General features: G+C 39.6%; 1 protein-coding gene across 16 annotated transcripts in view; it reads right to left on the bottom strand.

Annotated features, from left to right (window-relative positions):
- Window positions 1-18,319, bottom strand: part of DTNA (dystrobrevin alpha) — a 231,068-nt gene that overhangs the window by 91,244 nt on the left and 121,505 nt on the right. For all 16 annotated transcript variants that reach the window (XM_065668201.1, XM_065668202.1, XM_065668216.1 and 13 more), the window contains 2 exons: window positions 8,508-8,575; window positions 4,319-4,399 (listed from right to left, as the gene is read on the bottom strand). In XM_065668201.1, the coding sequence (XP_065524273.1) occupies window positions 4,319-4,399; window positions 8,508-8,574 (148 nt within the window). In that variant the 5' untranslated portion in view covers window position 8,575. The remainder of the gene's footprint in view (window positions 1-4,318; window positions 4,400-8,507; window positions 8,576-18,319) is intronic.

The raw sequence follows: 18,319 nt of genomic DNA, 5'->3' as shown, positions 1-18,319 counted from the left end.
ACTAGTGAGTGATGTTTAATGGTATAATGGCTTTGATTATGATATGTTATGTTCTACTCCTGCTGCCACCATAGATACCCCAGAGGGAATTTGAATGTGAACATGTATTTCATCTCAGCTTCTTAACAAATTCACTGAAAATGAAATAATAAACCAACTGCACAATGATCACTGGGGATAACTATAAATTGTGCTTTTTGGTGCTTCCTGAATACTGGTGAACGTGGAGAGACACATTTCACTGCTGTCATTGGTCCTTCATGCCTTCTTTTGAGGAAAGCCTATTTACACTTCTGTGTCTGAATTCTACGGATAAACAGCTGTAAACCAGCCTTGTCAAGATGGCATTTTCCTAGTGGTAGGTAGCTGAGTGGATTCTGTACAGTAAGAATGTATACTGGGTGTTCCAGAACCCACTCCGTTGCACTGGAATTGAAGGTCAACACCCTACTGTTTGACTCTGTCAGAGCTACATTGGTTTAGAGGGCTTGCAAGTTCTCTCACTGTTGTTCACATTGCTCACCTGTAGTTTTTCCACCTCCCTCCTTGATTCTTGCAGTGTGCAACATTTAGGGCCACTTTTAAAGCACATTCAGGAAATTTAGATGATGAAGAAGTCAGCTATACACACTGTACACTCTGTACAGTACAGACCGGAATAAACATGGAGCATGGTTGATCAGTTTTCTGCACCTGCTTCCTATCTGCTTTGATTATCCCAAATAATGAAATTTAACCTCCAATGACTAGGGTGCTGCTATTTCCTACACTATATTCAACTATATCCACTATGATCCAGTAGGGCAGCCACAGTCAGCTTACACACTCCTGCTTTATATTCTGAAATCTGAAGATGAGGTAACCATCAGCAGTGTCTTCTTCAGGGTCCATCTGGCCAAGGCTCTAGTCATTCACTTGGAATTATTCATGCCCAAATCTCAAGATCTTCTCAAGACTTCTTTAGTATTTCTTTTTTGTTTGTTTGCTTGCTTTATCTTTGTTTTACAGAAGAGGTATCTACATTTTGAGCAACCTGGTTTAGTGGAAGATGTCCATGTCTGTGGCAGGTGTGCTGGAACTAGATGATCTTTCAGGTCCCTTCCAACCCAAACCATTCTGTGATTCTGTGATTCTATGATCTTGTGTTAGTATTTGTAACTAAGAAAACACTACTGCTATTGCAACAGGGCCATTGCTACAGGGGTTTTGCAAGGTAAGAAGCCAGTAGCCTGCAATCATCCATTCTCAAAGTTACTTATTATTACCTCCAAAGTTTGTCTTTTCATTACTTTCAATTTTAGAAACTGTCACCAGAAACAGAGAACCTTAAAATCAGTTCATATTCATGGTGAACTAACAAAGCTGCCTAGCTTTTAGCATTTCTGAATATACAATGTTGTGGGTCTCCTGCTTTTGGGACTTTTGCCACATACTGCATCCCATGTTTGGGCACTTACATTCAGAGGTGTGCCAACAATAATTTGGAAGTGTTACTGATATTTACTTGCAGCATTAACATAGGCAAAGGAGAATGCTTAAATTTGAAGGAATTTTTCTTTGACAGATAATGTTGGAGCTTTTTCCAATTTATCTACTTATCATTTTCTGAGTTCTTAAGAAGATTTTCTTGCTTTTCTGAAGAATGAGGCTGGACTGCATTAAATTCTATCTTGTTTGACAAATAATTGCAATGACTGATGTTGATTCTTCTCACTTTGATTTTATTTAAACTGCCTCTTGGCTTAAATACTTGGAGAAATTTTTAAAAAGAAACACTTTTAACAAGTTTTCTAGAATTATCAGAAAACATATATTTGCAATTTCAAAGACTGTTGGCTAAAAATCTTTAAAGTAGTCTTCCTCTTCTGAAAATGAAATAATTCCCTGGAGCAATTAATCTGATCAACAGTGTTAGTACTCAAAGTGCAACACATAGTGGTATTCTGGTAAATGGTGGTAGACTGTTACCTCCTCTATAATCTCTGTCCAGACAGTTTAACTAGTTTCAGAGAAGTGCTGCAAGAGAGAATGTCTCTTAGAATATGAAGGCACTTTTGCCTATTGCACACTGCCTACTTCACCAGTAAAATCCAGCCTGCTCCTGAAAGTTTCAGCAAAACATCCCTTTCGTACTGAGAGAAGAATTCACAAAGGGAGGCCAGGAGATGAACCTATGTCTGCATTAAAGACAGCAGAAACAAACAGTGCCCTGTTTATGATAAGCATAGCTGCCTTTTAAATGATATCCCATAACCATCTATGGTAATAGGCACCTTTGGGTAAAAAAGATGATGTTAATAAAACCTCTGCTCTGTTTTTCTTGGAATAGCTACTTCTGGCTCTCAGAGCAGCTGCTTCCATCTTCATACCTTCAGCCTGTAGCCAAGAGCAGCTCCCTGCAATTTATTAAATTAGCTCTTTAAAAGAACCCATTAAATACACTCTTTCCAAGCAATTTTTTTCCTGTTAGGCTGGGCCAGTGTGCCAGGACACACAGGAGAGCACTGCTGAAAGAAGACAAGGATAGCTTGAGTGACAGGAGGTGCTATACACTGGGAGTGGAACAGAACTACCTTTGAGCTTTTTCTTTCTAAAGTCTCCTCTAAATGAAAGAGCTCAGATGCAGCAGAAAGGTTTTTTCCCCCATTTCCTTTTTTTTCTCTCTCCTGAAATTACTACTGGGTGGTGCATAATGGCAATTTCTGCAGGGAAAAGAAAAAGTAGCTGACATGAGCTGGAGGTCTGGTATTTCTTACAGGTCCCGTTTAAGAACTGAAAGGCCACAATGAGGTCAGTCCGAACTCTTCTCCAGGCTGAACAACCTGAATTCTCTCAACCTTTTCTCAAGGGAGAGATACTCCTATTGCAAGGTTTTTTTTATTTGCTTTGTATACAGTTATCATAGAATCATTAGAAGGGTTTGGGTTGGAAAGCACCATAAAATCATCTAGGCCACAGGTAGGGACCTTGAACACTGCCAGGGATGGAGCATTCACAACTTCAAAACAATTAGTGTGACTTTGCTATTACTGTCAACTTAATTGGAGACTTTTGTCACCTCAGACTATTGTATCCTGTTACCATGAAGTGAAAATTTCATCCTCTTACACATAAATTTCTAACAAAATAAAACAACTGAATGCAACATAACAGTGTCATTCAATGCATCTCCTCCTCAATGGGAAAAGCCAGCTGCTGGGCAGGTGCTAAACCCCTCCTGGGTTTTGTGTCTGGCAGCCTGTTTATAATGTGATACTAATCTTTCAATTCATATTCCAGCTAAACACACTTAAAAACATGAGAAATGTGCTGCAGAAGTGATCAAATGACCAGCTGCATAGCTAATAACCCAATAAATATTCTCCAGAGTCTTTTCCACCACAACTTGGCCTCTCCAGTATGTTTGGACAGCATAAGATAAACATTTCCATAACGCAAATAGATCTAACCCCAAAACTAGGAACTCTCTCCAGGGCAGTTAATCTCCATCTGCAGTGAACATTTCTTAACTACTTACTACTGTGTGTAGCACAAGAGTAGCCGGGCTGTCATGCTAGACATGGAGACTAGAAAATCTTGTTTTCTCTGCATTAGTCCTCTTCCTACTGCTACTGCTGACAAGAATTGCCCTGGTTAGGATTTCTTATTTGACTTGGTGTGAAAAGGTCTGTAAAACGCACAGACCAAAACCCACCATAGTATTTGCACACTATTTTGGATGGAGAAGAAAGGACACACTCCATTACAGATTTCATATGTATTTTCCCTTTGAAGTTCACAGAACACGACTGTGCTAATAGCCACAAGTAAGGTGAGAAACTCCTCAAGAATGAAGCCTAGACATAGGAAGACAGACATACAGAGATTACAAGCAGGTTCACCCTTTTAGAAGAGATGTCTCTAGCTGCCATTCTGGAAAAAAGGGGGCTGACTGACACTGCATTTACTTCACTGCACCCCAAATAGATGAGGACTGGATCCACCATTTCTTCTCATGCAGTTGCTATCAAAGCATTTTATTTCCAGGATCTTGCTGGAACCCATGAATATTATTTTACAAGAAAATTAGAGAATGTGGTTAAAATACTTCTTAATTAAAGCTGTGGCTTGCATCATGACCCACCCTTCTATAACTATAAATCACCGGCGTGTTTGAGACAAGTTCCTTACATAAACAGGTTAATATCTAAAATCTGCCCAGCCACTTTTATTTGTGTCCTTTGAATCAAAGAGACCCAGTTGGTGATTTATGTGAAGGACAGACTGGGGAGTGCAGTGAAAAGTTAATAGCAATAGTATATGAAAGAAGCATACTTACAGTTGCATTTCTTCTGCACAAATCTAAGCTTGCATGCTGTTCGGTAGGTGGACAAGCGAATGCGATCCAGATCTTGAGCCCCTAGTGGAAGAGAGTAACAGCAACATTTGTATGCAATGTGACCTGTGCGTATCTTAGCTAGAAGGGAAGTCACAGACCAAAGAGGACACATGAGCTGACTCTGTTTAACGATTTTGAAGGCTCTGTCCTTTGCAGGGAGAGTGGAAAGAGGTGAGGAGAAAAAAGGGGAATGGCAGGAGCTATAGCGTTAAAAGACTTATAAAGGAAGGCAAGGATTAGTCAGCCCACTGTGTCTGTCACTCACGAACAATCCGGTCAAGCTGCAGGCTAAAAGACATGCTTGGCCAGGCTCCACCAGCAGGGAAAACCTCCATCTAATTTTAATATTTAACAGTGAAGCTCATAACAAATATCTTTGGCTGACATGTCAGATCAGAACAAGGTATTGCCAGCCGACTGAGCTAGAAAAAATACCGTGCCATGATGGTGATCTGCAGAAGGGGCAAAATTAATGCAAAAGGTGTGAGGCCTTTCTCCATTTTGGTACGTCCTCTGCAATGGAGACCTCAGAGGGTCAGCTCTGTGCTTCACACGTAGCTTGGCCCTGGCAATGTTTCCAGTGCAGCTGCCTAGGAAGTGGGTATAAACTGACTGGTGTCTATTTCACATACACGCACGGTACAGAGGGACCAGGACGGGAGTAAAGCCTGGCACAGTGTCTTTAGGTCTCCTGCTGCTGTGTTCCCCTTGTAACACTTCCCCAAAGCCTCAACAAGTAGATGAGGAGATTGGGATTTAAATCTTTCTCCTTGGTTGGTATGTCTTACATGAAGTGTTGCCTCATACCTACAACATGGACTATGAAATACACGTTTGCTTATTAATTTTACCACCCATTTCACGGAAACACATTCAATTAAATTTTTGTGTTTGCTCTTTCATTGTGATTGGCCCTGTAACAGGAGTAAAAACTGAGCAAGTTGAGCAAGGCACCAAGTTACAAGGAATATAGCCCTGTTTTTACAAATGCTTCCCTCTTTAAGGTTCCCCTTGACATTACTAGATTGCCCCCTCAGCTGCACTGTTATACATAGAGCCATGTTGGTGTCATTCACCCACACTTTCTTGAACAATCTGCTATCCTTTGGACCCAAATTTTGCAGATGTGCTCTCACCCGTGAGATGAAAATGAGAATGATGTTGTCCCCTCTCCCCAGACTATGCTCTTTTAATGACTGGACTGTCCGACACCATCTTCCCAGGGGTCCCAGCTACTCCCTTTTGCCAGTTAACTGTCTTAACACCATCTGCTCCTGGGAGAAGATACCTGCAACTACTTAACATCAGATCTGGAAAGTTTTTTGGTTTTCTCCTCATATGCTTTATTGTTAAATTACGCAGGTTTTTCTCTCCTCCATTAGTATCTCATTGACAACTTTTGGAGAACTTCTTTACTGGCGAAGGGGAGGATAATGTCTGCAACACTGTGCCTTTCCTTTTTAAATGAGACCGATGAGTAATATGAATTTAAGGTTTTCCCTCTTAAATTTAGTGAAAGCTACTAATAAAAACTTCCAGTGCTCCTCTGTAAAACTTCAGCTTTTTAACAAGATGAAAAGGTGCAAAGCGAGGCTCTGGCTCACTGAGCTGCTGAGGTTGCAGTATTAATCCCAAATACACAAACTTGTAGTCTGCTTAAGACTCTTTTAAGCAGACTATTCTCCTTTTTTTTTCCCTTTACTATTTACACACACAGTGAATGGTATTATTTTGCTATTATTTGGGGAGTAGGTGTTTTTGTTGATTAATCCCTGGAACAGAAAATTTAATCTTATTGTGATTCATATTTTGCCACAGTCAAGAGATCTATTTGTCAAGTAACTCCTGTGGAAAAGTGACTTCACTTACATGGGGAACCCTGAAAAACAAGTGGAAAGATGTGCAGGACTGAGCACAGCACATGAGACTGTGAATTTGCAACTTGCCTACAGGATTGCCAGTGGCCTCTTCTCCTTTTTGCCCACTGGCACTATTTCACCCTGTTTCCTTTGAATATGCCCATCTCATGTAACACTGTTCGCAGTCTGCAAAAATAATAAAGGGATACACTGCATGCTTTGCCTGCTGTTTTCTTGCTGCATAATATTTTCCCCTCTTTTCATCTATTTGGAACCCAGTTCTCTGTGTGCCTGGAGGAGAGGAGGAAAGGAGACAGGCAAATAGCAAAGGGAAGCACACATGAGATAAACCAGACTCAAATAAATATGTCAGAACACTAAAATGTGAAAGAAAAAATAGTAGACAACTATTTGTGTACAGTACAGGAAAACAGTCCCTCCTCTGCCTCCAACTACTGATTGTAAATTTTCCCAACACCTTCTTAACTCCCCCGGAACAGCCCAACAGCAAAACGGCCTTCAAATCTGCGGGAACAAACCATAAATCCTCATAGCAAAGTCTTAAGTAATTATGTTCCATTTTAGGAATGTTTCAAGGTAACTCACGTTAATGGAAGTTGTGCTACTGACTTCAGTTTATACAAGCTCAAGTCTGCTCTATAATTCTAATGAATAGTATGCTCTGGCATCACCTTTTCTTCTTGTTTTTCCTTTTCTTTTTTCTCCTCTGGCAAAAGAACAACCCTTCCCTCCACTTGTCCAAGATGTTGTACACAAGAGACAAGAGAAATACTCACCTGAGCTACAACAGCAAGCTTTCTGTGACAACTGAAATAACTACAGGGTGCAACACACCTACTGGACACAGTGGAACAGACCAAGACCATTTTCAGCAGGCCACATGAATGAGAAGTCCTTAATTTCGAGAGCTCAGGAGTGCAGATATAGGGCATTCAGTCACCCATGGGCTCACCCCTGGAGAACAGTCCTGAGCACATTTCATTCATCAGCACAGTCCGGACTTTCAGTTGCTCAAGTCCCTGCAATGTTCATCTCAGTCTCCTCCCAAAGATGGGGGAGATGTTCTCTCATTGTTTACTATGTTGCAGGGGACAAATAATAGAAAGTTTAGTAATTACAGACAGAACTTGTGTAAATCTAGTACCAGGGTAACAGTCTCAATCTTGATACGTAATAGAATTTCCTTGAGAAATGGTGGATTGGTTGTAAGAAATGACTGCCAAGAAAATGGCAGGTACACTGTTACTGTAATACATCCCTGATACACTGCTCTGCAGGGAACACAAAGCTTCACTAGAAACTATAAAACATGTGCCAAAGTGGGGTATGTAGTATATGAATCCCTATACTGTGTCTGGCCAGGATGGAGTTAACTTTCTTTATAGCAGCCTGCATGGTGCTGTGTTTTAGATTTGTGGCTAAAAAGGTGTTGATAACACATAACCATTCTAGCTGCTGCTGAACAGTGCTTTACAGAGCAAAGGCTTGCAGGCCTTTCTGTTTCCCACTCTGTCCCCTCCCCGAGTCGGCTGGGGGTGAGCAAGAGGTTGGAAAGGGACACAGCCAGGACAATGACCCTGCCTGGCCACAAGGATAGCCCATACCGTTAATGTCACGCTCAGCAATAAAACTGGAGTAGAGAAAGTAGAGGGTAGGGGGTTTTGTCTTCCAAGGTGGACATTGCTCGGAGACTGGCTAGGCATGGGTCTGCTTTCAGGAGGTGGTGAGTGACCACTTTTGCGTCGCCTGTTGCTGTTGGGTTTTGTTGCCATTCTTTTCTCTCTTTCAGTCACTTAATCAATTGACTTTATCTCAAGCCACATATTTTCTTGCTTTTGTCTCCCTATATTCTCTCCCATACTACTGGAGGCTGGCTGGGGACTAAGCAAGTGGTTGTGTGGGTGCTTAGCAGCTGGCTGGGGTCAACCCACTACAGACACTTCCACCAGAAGATGTAGTATTTTGGAGACCTTTATTCCTCTTCATTGCTACCTGTGTATTGCAGCATGTTTATCTCAAGAAGCTACTCATTAGAATAATACAACCACAAAATCTGATATAGAAAATCCCTCTCTTCTGCCATTTGGTCAAATCAGCCCATTATCCTGTAGTTTTGGCCTCACAATATTAAACCATTTGTGAAATGGAGATATCAGATACCTGGGGTGGAAAGTTTGTATAAATTTTACTGACGCTGCATTGCAACCGGCTTGGTCTATCACAGCAAAACATTTCTAGGAAGTACTTACGCATTTCTGCAAACAGCTGCCTTCTTTCTGCCATGGTATTTCCTCTTTTCCCACAATCTTCAATCATTCTGGAAGACAAAATCATGTGAAAATACTGAGCATTATTCCCAGACTGAATATACATACATAAGCATCCATAATCAATCACGGAGAACCTCTGAGGTTGATTGGTACTCCATGTGTACCCAGTGCCTTCTGCCAGCCTCTCCGTAGCATGGTTTGCAGAGAACCTGGTTCCCAAATTGTCCTCCATTCCCAAGACTCTGCTTTCAAGCATTTGTTTCCCCCTTCTCCCTCTCTCTCCCAAAGGCAATGTTCAGTTTTTCTGCTTGATGTAACTGACTTACATAACGCAAGCTCTGAAATTCATTTTAGATTTTCTTAAATAAGGAATCTTCAGTTTAAATTATGTAAGAGAGAATAAATCGTAAAAGATTTGGATATTATTTTATCATTTAGAAAATGCCTTTCTAGCCAGTTCTGGGTGGAGAAGACAAAAAAAACCCCCACCATAAAACAACAACTGTATCTCTGCTCTGCAACATAACATCCTCCATTTACTCAAGCAAATACACTCCAAATATTCATTCAAATTCAAGGCAGTACATCTCTGATTAAAGGAGTTTTAGTAAAAAGCCCAGAAGTAAGAATATATTTTCCTCCAGTTTTCAGATACAAAAATCTTCAGAATATTCTGAAGAGCACTACTGCTGGATAGAGCATAGAGAAAAGAGACGGCTTCCTTCACAACCAGCATTCAAACCATAAAAGACTGAAGCCTTCAGAATAAAGATAAATATCTTTAGCAGCACTCAAAGAAACAAAACCAGTGTCAGCATCACCACTTTCTATGGGTAATGTACTCTAGCAAACCAATATCCTTTCCTCCCTGACAAGCCTGGTTAGGGCTTCTGACCTTCATTTAAATCTACATCCTCATCTCAACTAGACTGTGTAAAATAATTTTGGACCACGTGGGATATAATGGACAAGCTCTGCAGAGATCTGCAATCCAAAATATTCTGCCATATCCCATAGCAAACCCATATATGTATATAACAGGAAGGATTAAACTACTGGATGCTGAAGCCTACCATCACCAAAGGACTCAGGATAGCAAACCAGTTTGCTTTTATTTCTCAGAGAAAGAAAGGCAGTCACCTAAGAGGTGTTTTGTTGTGTGGTTTTCTTTTTTCTAACTTCCAAAAAGCACTGTTCAAATGCAGAGGTGGTACATTGTACCTGCCTTTTCCAAGCAGCCTGTTCAATTCTCAGAGTACTTACAAAGGCTCTGCTAAAGTGCTATGGTGGACATTTTGTGATGTGAACAGCAGTCCCACCAGGAAGCAGACAAAGGGTATGGCTGCAGCGTGTTTGCAGGGATACTGAAGTTCACCTGTATTCTCTCATTTGGCTGGGTGTGCTACGGATGTGTGTGGCATGGCATTAAGTCTGAGTTTATATATCCTGCCTTTCTGCAGAGCTAACATCTTTCAGAATGGTGCTTTACACAAGCTACACAGCCTCTGATCTGGCAGGAGCTGGTGTCTAGCTCACTTAGAGGTGTCAGAGAAGACTCACACCCACATGCAAAATGAGATACACCTCAAGATACGCCAGACCCAACCTGAATGCTAATTAGAAAGCAAGTGGTAATACCTTTAGTGCGTGAATTATCATTACATCTCTGCCCATGAAAGATGAAAAACTATGTAATCCCACTAACCCCAGCTTGAGTTCCCCGCTCCTTTTTGTTTCTAATCAAACTCGTAGTAGGAGACACATCTGCCATGGTAAATGACCAGGTCTTGCAGGACAGCTGGGTTAAAAAAGCCCTGTGAAAATACTGCATCTTTTACCAAGCAGGGCAGTTGAGTGAATACTTCAGAGCAAACACTATTTTAGGTTCACTTTTATTGCTTGTAAAGTGGGTCACAGACCACCATAATTTTCTCTGACTTCTCCTGTATTCAGAATTATTCCACAACCAGTAAGCAACTGGTTTTCAGGCTATACACTGTGCATATTCATTGACTGAGACTGGGTTATTTTGATTTTGGCACAAGGATTACATCACCATCTTTCAGTTTCTTGATAACAATTTACACTTAAATCTTACAGATTTTTCTCCATTTATTAATTTGCTATTTTCATTCCACCAGTATTCTAGAGAATCTAGAATAGAATAGAATCTATCACTGTTAGAACAGTGATATAATCACTGGTCTCACGGTGACTGCTGCAAACATTAGCAAAACTGAAGGGTGCAACTTTATTCCCCTTTCCCTCATACTGCCTCTTAGAGAAAAATATTCTTTAGCTATCGCTTTTAAGTATCTACACCACATTCATTAGAACATGGCTCAACTGTGACCTTATTCACCATGTGGAAGAATTTTCCCAGTCAAAATTAGGTAAAAAAAGGTATTTTTCAAATAACACAAATTTTACAGCAAGTTCTTCACTTCCTTCAGAGAGTCCATTCCTAAAGTGTCCTTTCAGTGGGATAAAAGTCATTAACTAGTTTTCCCTTTTCTGCAATTCATCCTTCCCTTACTTTTATGGATACTTGCATCTCCTTATATAAAACATTCCCTGGACCTGAACACCATTTTTCAGAATGTTCCATTATCTACTTTTCACTGCTGTGGCTTATGGGGATTACCAGGCCTGACAAATAACTTTATATTTACACACACACCACTCAGGCTTCCTTGGAGAGGGAAGAAACTTTGTACTTATATTTTTAAGACTCTCACTGCACTAGGTATTTTGCAGATTTTAAAATAGCTTTCACCCCAAATGACAATTCTAAAATCCTCTGCAATGGGGTATATGCCATGAAGCTAAAGGGAACACTAGTGGTGGTAGTTATTTCAGCTAGGTATCTTCTATCCCTCCTTCACATCTTTTTCTGATAGAAGAAAATACACAGACTCATAGAACGGTTTGGATTTGAAATAGCAGTAGTTCCAGTCCATCTGCCATGGTCAGGGACACCTTGCACTAGACCAAGCTGCTCAAAGCCCCTTGCGAACTGGCCTTGAACATTGACAGGGATGGGGCAGCACAACTTCTCTGGGCAGAGCCTCACCACCCAAATAGAAAAATGATAGATGATACTCATCAATATTGTCATTTTTGAGTCGCCATTGTCAGGAATTCACTCAACTGTATCTCACAAGCTTTTCATATGCATTTTTAACTCCAGAATGTGTTACAGCCCAGGCTCAACTGATGCCATTGGTCATGGATGTTGGGCATCTCCCTTTTCAGCCTTGCTCACCTTGGTCCAGTTTACGTGTCCACAGCTCAGCTCTTTAGCTCAGATTACAGACTCATGCTTTGTGCCTGAGATGTACTCGGCTCAGGACCTGGGGCTGGCCTTGAACATAACTGTCTACAGTTATGTTCCACTATCTCTCATTTTGCTTCTAACACAAGTCAAGCCACAGAAAAACCCCCACACTGTTTGTTCTACACAGGAAGAGAGAAAATCACAAAGTGAACTTTAATGTACTTTACAAAACAGAACAAATGATCAGAGACATAATTTAGAAAAATATCAATTAATGTACAATCTTCCCATAGTAGGGATTAGATTATATTTGTCTTCTATTGATCCCTTCCACTATCTTTTTGCCTTCGCTCTTCTCCTCAGGAAATAGCTCCTCCACTGCAGGTAGGGAGAACCCCCACTGTGCAGCTAATTAAAATTCTTGTCACAGGCTAATTAGTAAGGTACCAATTAGCAAGGCATTAAGGCTTCGATATATTACAGACATTCCAGAGCAGAAACCATTCCAAGCATACGCTTTCCAGCCTCTGAAAAAGATACCGTGAATGTTTCATTTCTACCAGTGTTTCATGCTAAAAACTTCTATCACGTTATTAGAAACTGAAAGAAAAAGCTAAATAACGAAATAATTAAGTTTGATTTGAACTCTTTTGATCACAATTTCATCTTAGTGTTTATTATGCATCAGAAGCAGAGCTGGTCTGGGTTTTTTTAATATACTTTATTTGTTTATAAAATCTGGGAGGGAATATCATATAATATACATAAGGTGAGAACTAATTGCCTCATTTTTCTTCCATTTGCTCTTACGCTGCTTTGATTTATGAGTAGTGTAATAATCTCTTTCACACATAAGTGTTTTTCTTGTTTTAGTATTTTTAGGGTAAATAGCATGTTTTATGAACCCCTGTTTTATGCCATCTTTCTTGTAATCAGTGTACTTTCATTTCTTGAGCTATCTCGATGCGTTGTAAAAGCAATGCCTGCCACAATTAACTCATTATCTCCAAACAAGCAGCAAAAGAAGTAATTGCCTGTATACCTTGAGAAGGAGCTCCCCTCTAGAGAGTTCCATAAATTTCCCAGAAGACTGTCAAAAATTCCCAACCTGACACACACACAGTTTGACGGCTTTGAGAAAAGCCACCCCATTAACACTTCCACAAATCCCCATCCCGTTTGTCCATGACAGATGAAGTGCCCCAGAGAGGCAGGAAACATGCCGGTGAGGAAAATCATCTGCTGAAATTCATTAATTGTGGCGTGTAAAATGTATCAAGTCCCATGTGATGGCTGTGACAATGATGAGCGTTTGACAAAAGAGGCTCCGAATCATGACTGGTGACATTCGCAGAAGTCTTTCAGGCTGGATAGAAGGGTTTTTTTTTTTTCCATGGCAGCAGGCATAGAGGAAAAGGAGAAACACTTGTCTCAGACTCTGAGTCTTGTCCATTCGTGCTCCTTGCAGCTAGGAAGCACATGGGAGCCTTTCCGGGACACAACATCTAGTTGGAGGTTTCGCTCCAGAAGACTGGTAAAACCAACAGTGAGTATCTCAAGATCACTTTTTGGAAAGACTACCATCATTTGGTAGGAAATATCAACCAGGGTTAAGCATCCTTTATCTGATCAGTCTGCAGTTCCCTAGCAAGGAAACCTCCAACTCCTGATATAAACAGGTATTTTTCTTCTTCCATGTCATGTTAGATATTCACTTTGGCATTGGAAGCATTAGGATGCAGAGAAATTTGCTGGTTTCTCAGTGGCTATTTTTCATGCTGTTGACAAATCTGATGCTATTTTCTATGCAGCTGGTCAATACTTAGACCCAACTTTGAGCAGAAAACAGTAGCATTTTTCAGCAGCACAGGCTTCTTGTCTCCATTGCTCAGGACAGTTCTATCAAAATACCCTCCCTCCATACATAACAAACCACTATTTCCTTTCAGTATTTACCAGCATCAGAAATTCTGATTTATGAAAAGGAAAGAGCCTGCTAGGGTATAGCTTACAGTGATTTTATGAGGAACTTAACACTAGGTTTGGAGTGCTGTTAATGCAGGATTAATAGCAATATGAAAGAGAAGATTTTCCATAGATTTTTCCTCTTCTCCCATTTGCTTCGAATGCAGCCTTGGTAGGTGGATGCTGCTCAGCCAACTAGTGAAGAGTTATGAATGCTTATTTCAAAGCGAATTTGGACTGGAGAAGAGAGACTTAAAAGGTACAGCGAATGCTAGCTAAAACCAGGTTTGCAAAGCCACCAACCTCAGCAATCCTTGAAGTTAATAATGAGAATCATGGAAGGTCGTATCAGAGCCCTCTTCTCCTTAATGCATTTATTGGTGCCTTACAAATATATTGCTCCACATCTTTTAATGAAGCAGGTGCCTAATAGGTGTCTCTCAGCTTTAAATTCCAGGACTAATCTTTGGCACTGTAATAAAATTGGTCAATGCTCTTTCCTGAGGCTAGGTGTAATTGCGTTGCACTTAAAATGCTTGTTTGTCTTATATCTAGATGAGCTTTTTACAGTGAAGAAGAAAAATAAAAGCTGTTGCTAAGCTCATCTCCAACAGGAGCCTCAGCAAGTCTGCCTTCTTATTTTTGTCATATTTTGCAATTTCAATATTACCAAAAAAATTGAAATTCTTTCTTGATTTATTCCTTTAGCAAAATATGTTTTTTTCTTTTTAAGGAAGAATTTTACATCAGATTTTTCCTCAGTTCCCCTTTTGGGAGCACCATATCCTTAATAGGAAACTGTCAAAAATGCCTAATAAGGTACCCACTGCAACTAATTTTCGTTAACACTCAGTCTTCAATGAGTCTGAATACTATGCAAATCTTATCTGTGAGGCCTAAAAAACAACTTGTGAAGAGGTTCATCACTAAAGAAAGTAAGGGCAATTTGAAGACAGAAAACATGAGCGTGGAAGTAGACTAATTTCATATATAATACTGTAGAAAATCAGAACTTTAACAGAGAATGCTCTGTTTGGCTTCTGGGAACAAAGAAACCGCTACTCATTTTCCATGTGCACCAGGCATTACCAAGTTTAGGAATCCAAAATGTTATTAACTAGGTCAAAATACAGCCCCAAATCCTTGTTTTTCTGCTTGCAGAGTATAATTTTGAGCTTTTCACTGCCACACAAAGGAGGACTTCTCTTAGGAAACATTTCTACTCCAGATATGACAGATATTAAAGAAAACCAGTACTCAAGACATACAATATATATATGAAGCTTTACAAAGCTGTCTTACAAGAGTTGCTTGGATATGTTTTTCCAACCATGCTCTTTCAGAGTCAGCCTTCTTGGCACTACAGGAAACTCCTCTACTGGATGAACATGGAAGCAAAACTAACATTCAGTGCTTCAAATATGTTTTCACTCTTTAGGAATACAAAATCATCCAATAAAATAATTTTGGTCAGCTCCAAAAATCTTTTCTCCAGGGCTTCATTGCCATCATTTCTGATAAACAGTTCTGATAAACAGCAGGGATTGATTTTAACTAACTGGTACAGATTTAAATACAGCTTTTCAAAGCTCTATTCAAATGTGATTTTAAAATTGTATTTTGTCTAAGTTCTATTAACTATTTAAAACAAATAAAGCAGGTATTGATTTCCTTTAAACTCATGCACAACATTGCAGGGCCTTAGTTCAGCTGAGGGGTAGTTAGAAATAGCCTCCACTAACAGCCACTTCTTTTTTGTTAAACTCAAAAACACATTCTAGAAAAAGAAAACCCCACAACTGAAACACACAAGTCGATGATATACAGTGCCTAATCTGCTTGTCTGATGTGTTCCATCTTTTAATGGAGTTTTGCCGTGCCCTCATCATTTCACCCAGACTGTAGATTTAACATCAGCAGAGGTTTTTAAAAACATATTCTTCTAAAAAACAAGATCAATAAAGTATTGATCACCTTTAAACAGTTAAATTTGCAATTCTACTTCTTTCAGTTGGTTAGACAAGGAATAATTCATTGGGAAAGCTGTAATGTAGGCAAGGAATAATTCAAAGGGAAAACTGTAATGAAATTCAAGGGATAAAAGGTTACAAGGACTTTATCACAGGAAGAATGTAATTGATACTCTGATACTTTGGTACTCTTGTTTTTTTTCAGGTCTTTTTCTTTGCCATTGTAGGGACATAAAGGAGGCTGCAGGATTTCACATATAATTAAACCCCTATTTAGTCAAAAGGGATCTTTCAGTTCTTCTTGTGCTGCCATAATTAAACCCAAATTCATTTGAGTAAGCTGTCAGTGATACAATTGTGTTGGGAAGCATTTCCTGGCTTCTGCCAATTTTAATAATACAATTTGTCAGGTTTTGTAAATAGGGATTTGATGATTATGTGCTGTAGGACAGTAGGTACTTTCATCTCCTTAGAATAATAAAAACATCTAAATAAACCAAGCAGTAGCTGTGAGAGAAGATGCATTCCTAGGCAGTTGAAATCATTGAGCTCCTTTGTGTGTGCTGTGAAAATCTTCCACTAAAATTAAGTATTGTTGGGTAGTCAAACAAACCAGTTAATAAAGAGGCTGCTGGCTTTTATCCCCTTACCTGGTCAAAAGTTTTGGCTCCCAAACAATTAACTGAACAGCCATTGACTCAGAAAAAACCTTATCAGTTAAGAAGTTTTCCATTATTCAACTGACAACCAAGAATAATTTAAACTTTTTCATCTTTCTGCCTGCAATAGACCCCTCTGGCCTTTTTTTCCCCTTTTTCCTTTTCTGAAATTTTATAACAAATAGATTAACAAAAAAGTAGCCCGAATTAGATCTAAACAACACAGCTAAAAAAAAAGAATCTTTAAAAATATACCCATAGAAATCCAAGTCTCTCCAGATCTAATTGGTAGAAAGGTGGAAAATAAATTACAAATGAAAGAATGTTGAGGCACTGACAAAACTGCTCACATATTCTTTCATAGTGGTAGCTCTTAATTTGTTCAGTGAGAGCAGTTACTAGGACAGAGGAACGGCACTAGGAGGGGAATTAACAAATTCATGAGCACATTTGGGTTAAGTATACCTTCTGAGACAAAAAAAGCTTTGATTACTGAGTCTGTATGAATCTCATGCAGGGAGAAATCTGATCCTTAATGCAAGTAAGAGCAGCCTACAGGCTGATCTAATTAATATCTGAAGAAGGCATTTCTAGCAATTAGCTGTTGTCAGGGAATAAGAAAATGGGAGGTTTTCTCTTTTTACCTGGCCATATCCCTTCTGTGCATGGCCTGCTGACCTGGATAAAATTGATATGACTTGACCATTTTGGTGGCTGCATTCAGCTGAAGACTCTCTTAAAGCAGACGCCACCTTGCTCCTTTTAATTCTGTTTTCAAGTCCCAGATCGCATTGAAAGACACTCATCTAAATCTCTAAGTTGGTAGTGGGAAAGCAAGTTCCACTTGCATTGTTAAAATTATTTCACTTGGCAGTCCCAGCTACAATAGTTCAGTCCTCATGATATTCAGGTAAGATATTAAATATCCTAAAGTCAGAGCAATTAAAATCAGTGTTTGTACATCCTCATTCCATAACTTCCTGCCTGCATACCCATGAATAACCACACAAACAGTACAGCAATACAGCCATGATATCCAACAGAAACAGAACAGGTAGGTTGGCAGTACCAGATGCTAACAGAAGAAACACCAGAAAAAAATCCAAGTAATGAGATGTCTAAATTTATATAAATTTTAGTGACAAGAAACTAGAGGCCAATACAAACATTTCTGAGTCTTCTAATAGTGAACGCATAGGAAAGGCAAACTCAGATGGGCTCCAGTTCAACAAAATCTGTCTATTCTGCAAAGCCTTTACACACACACTGAACTCAGAGCATAAGCTTGAATTCCACTGACTTAGTACACAGCTGAAGAGGAATAGACTGCTGAACCAGGCTCAAAGGTTTTTCTATTTAGTCCTTGATAAATGTCTAACAAAAAGGACAGCCTACAACAGTGTATATAGAAAGGAATGTACTTGGAAATGACACTTCAAGGAGTTGTCAGAATATCTCCCAACACAAGATAAGCTTTGGTCACGAGCAGAGATGTATCTAATAAAGAACACACCTCCTCTGTACTGTGGATTTTACAGAATACTGAGGTCAATTGGAAAGCAAAAGGAATTAAAGAATTAAAGAGAAAGGTGTAAGAAACACAAGAATCTTTCCCCTTCATCCATCTCCATCACTTAGATGTATGTTGAGATGCTACCCAGGACACTCTTACAAAAGTGAACAGCGAAGAGAACTACATTTTATGTCAGTTCCTACATCACTGGTTATTCCTGAATTATCCCACCTCAGTAGGCTAGCCTAAGCTTTTCTGTTCCAAAACTGCCTTTGATGCACATGTATTCTGTCTCTTCCTCCGAGCAAATTTAGGCCTCCCAATGCTGGATTACTCTCATACAATATAGCCATAGCCTTTCAAAGTAGTGTAGTTACTTCATTTCAGTGATTAATAAGTTGCAGCTA

This window comes from Lathamus discolor, chromosome 2 (genome assembly GCF_037157495.1).
Source record: "Lathamus discolor isolate bLatDis1 chromosome 2, bLatDis1.hap1, whole genome shotgun sequence".
In the NCBI taxonomy this organism is placed as follows: Eukaryota; Metazoa; Chordata; class Aves; order Psittaciformes; family Psittacidae; genus Lathamus; species Lathamus discolor.
The sequence above is the reverse complement of the archived record's forward strand: the minus strand, read 5'-3'. Positions and strand labels throughout refer to the sequence as shown.